Here is a 4850-nt window from a genome sequence, read left to right as displayed (position 1 = left end):
TTTTCCTGTGGTCATGTATGGATGTGAGAGTTGGACTGTGAAGAAAGCTGAGCGTCGAAGAATTGATGCCTTTGAACTGTGGTGTTGGAGAAGACTCTTGAGAGTCCCTTGGACTGCAAGGAGATCCAACCAGTCCATTCTGAAGGAGATCAGCCCTGGGATTTCTTTGGAAGGAATGATGCTGAAGCTGAAACTCCAGTACTTTGGCCACCTCATGTGAAGAGTTGACTCATTGGAAAAAACTCTGGTACTGGGAGGGATTGGAGGCAGGAGGAGAAGGGGACAACAGAGGATGAGATGGCTGAATGGCATCACTGACTCGATGGATGTGAGTCTGAGTGAACTCCGGGAGTTGGTGATGGACAGGGAGGCCTGGCGTGCTGCGATTCATGGGTCGCAAAGAGTCAGACATGACTGAGCGACTGAACTGAACTGAACTGAACAATCACACAACTGTGCCTCTTTCCCAGTCAGCATTAGAGTTCTTATAGAAAGTGAAGTCGTTCAGTCGTGTCCGACTGTTTGAGACCCCATAGACTGTAGCCTACCAGGCTCCTCCTCCCATGGGATTTTCCAGGCAAGAGTACTGGAGTGGATTGCCATTTCCTTCTCCAGAGAGAGTTCTTATTAGGATCCTTTAAGTCTTGTCTTCAGATTTTCTTATTGATGTTTTTCTTGAAGATGAGTCCCCCAAAGATTGGGTCAGAGGCTTCTGAGGAGACTCTCTCAGAGTGTCCCTTCCGCATGTCACTCCTACAGGGGAAGCACTGAATGCAAACACCTCTGACCCTCAGGATATGTGCAGTAACAATAGCAGCAAGCCCTACTAGACTGTATCCCCGAGATTTAAGACAGCCTCCCCTACCTCAATTTGATAAAGGATATGACAATAATTTCTAATTTTAGTATTTTAAAATTCCTCCTAGGGGGTGTGGTGATTTTTTTAAATGTAGGTAGGTATTCAGGCAGTTCCTGACCTGTCTGAGCATATCACATATTTGTGATTAGCAGGTGAGGTTTCTTCTTTGTGACCTCCCCAGATTCTCACTGCATGTTGTTTTTGATTTACTTTTATTTTTGTCACCTTTTCTTATTACCATTTCTATGACAATATTCATGCTAAATAAAATAAGTTTTCCTGTTCCTCTGCCCCCTCCTGCCTCTTTTCTCAAATACCAAGAAAGCCTAGGCACAAGTCTTAAAGGGCCTAGCAGTGGAGACAGGCATAATCGCCAGTGAGGGCTCCAGCTTCAGACAGGGATACTAAGGAATCAATCACTGGCTTTTATTAAGTGTCTCTTCTCTAAAAGCATAGCTCTCCCTACAGCCAGATGGCCCTGGCTTTGTGCTGCTGAAGGTCATCAAGACCCTGTCACTAATTGCTCTTCTTCCTGGTAGCAAGTAGAAGAAGCAATTTTCCAGTTGTTTTTTTGATCATAGGGCTGTTTCTCTAGAATACTACTCTCTATAAAAAGAAGGGTATGATTATTTCCAGATAACATTGTCAAAACACTTTTATAGAGGAAGGCAGTTTATACAGGGGTTAGAAGTACACAATTTGGAGTCAACAGCCCTGAGGGTGAATTCTTGGCTCTATCCTTTACTAAATAGGGCAAGTCACTTAAATTCTTTGAACCTCAGTTTTTCTCTCTGGAAAATGGAAATAATATTACTTCATGGAGCTGATACAAGGATTAAGTTGCTGCTGCTGCTGCTGCTGCTAAGTCGCTTCAGTCGTGTCCGACTCTGTGCGACCCCATAGACGGCAGCCCACCAGGCTCCCCCGTCCCTGGGATTCTCCAGGCAAGAATACTGGAGTGGGTTGCCATTTCCTCCTCCAATGCATGAAAGTGAAAAGTGAAAGTGAAGTCGCTCAGTCGTGTCCAACTCTTAGCAACCCCATGGACTGCAGCCTACCAGGCTCCTCCGTCCGTGGGATCCTCCAGGCAAGAGCACTGGAGTCGGGTGCCATTGCCTTCTCCAAGGATTAAGTTAGTAGAGATTAATTAAGACAGAGTAAATAGTTAGCCTTATAAGGTACTGTTTTTATTATCATTGGTTAGTATTATCAAGAAAGTCATCTACCTGTCTCTCTTAAGGCTAACCTGATATATTTTAGTCTATTTCTTGCAATTCTCTTTTCTCCATACAAGTTCTCATTCTTCAAAGGTAAGGCATGATCTTGGTTTCATGAATAATTTGACTCTCACCATTTGCAATTATATGATAAAATTAAGGCTAAAAGAAATTGCATTCAAGAGAGAGGGGACATATTTTTACCTATAGCTGATTCATGTTGATGTATGGCAGAGACCAACACAATATTGTAAAGCAATTATCCTCCAATTAAAAATAAAAGAAATTGCGGTTGACTTCTGGTTTTCATCTAGCCTTCTTCAATAAGATGACTATTTTCATTGCAGAATGATGAAGTGGAGTTTGTCCGAACTGGTTATGGTAAGGATATGGTAAAAGTTCTTCATATTCAGCGGGATGGAAAATATCACAGCATTAAGGAAGTGGCAACTTCAGTGCAACTTACTCTGAACTCCAGAAGAGAGTACCTGCATGGAGACAATTCAGACATCATCCCAACAGACACCATCAAGAACACAGTTCACGTCCTGGCCAAGTTCAAAGGCGTATGTGTTATTCTTCTTCTTAGATGCTACCTATCTGGATGGCAAATTCACTGCACAATACTGTGAGGATAGTACTTGCTTATTTCAAGTTCCCTGTACGTTTTAACTTTATTTGTACATTTAAGCCATTGGAAAAAAGATCCCTTTCCTATTCTAAAATTCTTTTTTTTTTTAATTTTATTTTTAAACTTTACAAATTGTATTAGTTTTGCCAAATATCAAAATGAATCTGCCACAGGTATATATGTGTTCCCCAATTTCCCTTTTTAAAAAAACTTACCACTTTATTTGCTTTTCTTTTTCTGTTCCCTCTTTGTTCTGTTTCCTTGGTTTTCAACTCAGTACAACATCTTTTAGAAGGCAGAGAATCCTATTTGACAAATTTACATGTTATCACTTATTTAGGATCATTGGCAAATCAAGGCTCTGAGACAATTTCAGATTAGAATTTTACCCATTGTTGCCATGCATTTATTTGAGTCCTATTGTTTTGTTTCTTTCTTTAAGAATGGTGTGTATTCATAGAAGAAAGTACCATTTCTCTTCTTGGTATTACTAAAGAAGAAAATTCAGTATAAGATACAGTTTGAAATCTATTTGTCCAACTTTTAATGCCTTCCTAATTTTCTCAACTCTATGACCACTTAGTGTCATTTGATAGTAACTGTACTTTTAAAAAGGGTCTTGGAACTAAGAGAATCTGATTTTTTTTTTTAGCACTTTACCTCAGATTTCTCTAAAAAGTGTGAGTGAAATTGTGCTGGGTGACCACCAGATTTCTGGGCAATTCAGGATGATTTTTTATTTACCAAGAAGTTTAAAAAGACAAGAAATGTAGACTAGAAAATTTCTTTTTCCATGATTTTGCATGAAATCCACACCTATAATGCATGAAATGAACAAACTAATTGAAAGATTATTTCTGCAAGGCCTGTCTCCACCGTGAACCTTTCTCTTGCTAATCATAACGGCCCAGCAAGCATAGACAGTGCTCTGGAAAAAGGCATTGCTTTCTTTAAAAATAAATTGAAAATAAGCTTCTAGTACTGTGTTTAAGAAGATGGTTGGGTACCAAAAATTCTTATATTTCCTGTACTATGTGAGAGATACAGAAAATTGAAGGAATGGACCTGGATGTTTAAAAAAAAATTCATTCATTGTATGTAGCGACCATAATTTCTTATCCAAACCAAGATACTTTTGAGAGTTCAACAGAATGCTTATAAACCTCAGATACGAAACAAAACTATCCTGGAAACCTGTATAGTCTACCTTAATTATACTCAAAACCATAAATAATCTGTAGACTGAGCTAGTAACATAAAATAGAGATTAATATGAAGAATTTGGGTGGAAGTAGGGAGCTGCTTTATGGGGATGGAGAGTTGGAGATGGTCTATAGAAGGCATGTTTGCAAGGAAAGAAAGCTGAAGTGACCCTTCCTTAACATTTTTCCTGGGGAAACTGGGAGGTCTGTTTGCCAGCCTCATAAAGAGAGCAGAGTGTTTTGGAGTATCCTGCAATACTTTTGCTGGCATGGGTGATGACTGAGCTCATCTCGAGGAGAATCTAAATATTCAGTTCCTTTTTGCTCATCCACTGATGGACAGACACATCCTCTCCAGCACACAGTTTTCTTTTAAAAACAGGGTGGTCTCACCTGGTGATGGTGATCCATTAACTACACTTAGGGGCCCATGTGAAAAAATTGGGATAAAAAGATAAAATCATCTCTAAGATTCTTTCTAAGTCTTCATTTCTCTGATTCTAAAAAACACTTGATCAGGAAAGAGAGTCCCGTGGATATTTAAAAATGACTTTCAATTGGGGCAAGTATTGCTGCTCATTCACATTTGTTTCTCTTTATAGATCAAAAGCATAGAAACTTTTGCTATGAATATCTGTGAGCATTTCCTTTCTTCTTTTAACCACGTCATTCGAGTTCAAGTCTACGTGGAAGAAGTCCCTTGGAAGCGTTTTGAAAAGGTTCCCTCACTTATTTGTGTTCTCAGTTTAATTAAAGACATTGGCTTTATGACATATGCTGAAATTTTACTGGAAACAATTTTTTTTTTCTAATTTTCAGAATGGAGTTAAGCATGTCCATGCATTTATTCATACTCCCACTGGAACGCATTTCTGTGAGGTTGAACAGTTGAGGAGTGGTGAGAAAATGTCTTTCATGTTTGATTCTGTAATAGCAATTTT

The 4850-nt window shown here is 39.2% G+C and overlaps 1 protein-coding gene across 1 annotated transcript in view; it reads left to right on the top strand.

Annotated features, from left to right (window-relative positions):
• Positions 1-4850, top strand: part of LOC105003256 (uricase) — a 36683-nt gene that overhangs the window by 11196 nt on the left and 20637 nt on the right. Inside the window, exons 2-4 of the mRNA XM_010860301.1 lie at positions 2424-2642; positions 4512-4628; positions 4729-4807. Coding sequence (XP_010858603.1) covers positions 2424-2642; positions 4512-4628; positions 4729-4807 — 415 coding nt within the window. The remainder of the gene's footprint in view (positions 1-2423; positions 2643-4511; positions 4629-4728; positions 4808-4850) is intronic.

Source organism: Bison bison, unplaced genomic scaffold, assembly GCF_000754665.1.
Source record: "Bison bison bison isolate TAMUID 2011002044 unplaced genomic scaffold, Bison_UMD1.0 scf7180017864466, whole genome shotgun sequence".
Taxonomy (NCBI): domain Eukaryota; kingdom Metazoa; phylum Chordata; class Mammalia; order Artiodactyla; family Bovidae; genus Bison; species Bison bison.
Note: the sequence above shows the minus strand (reverse complement) of the source record. Positions and strands in the feature narration are given on the sequence as shown.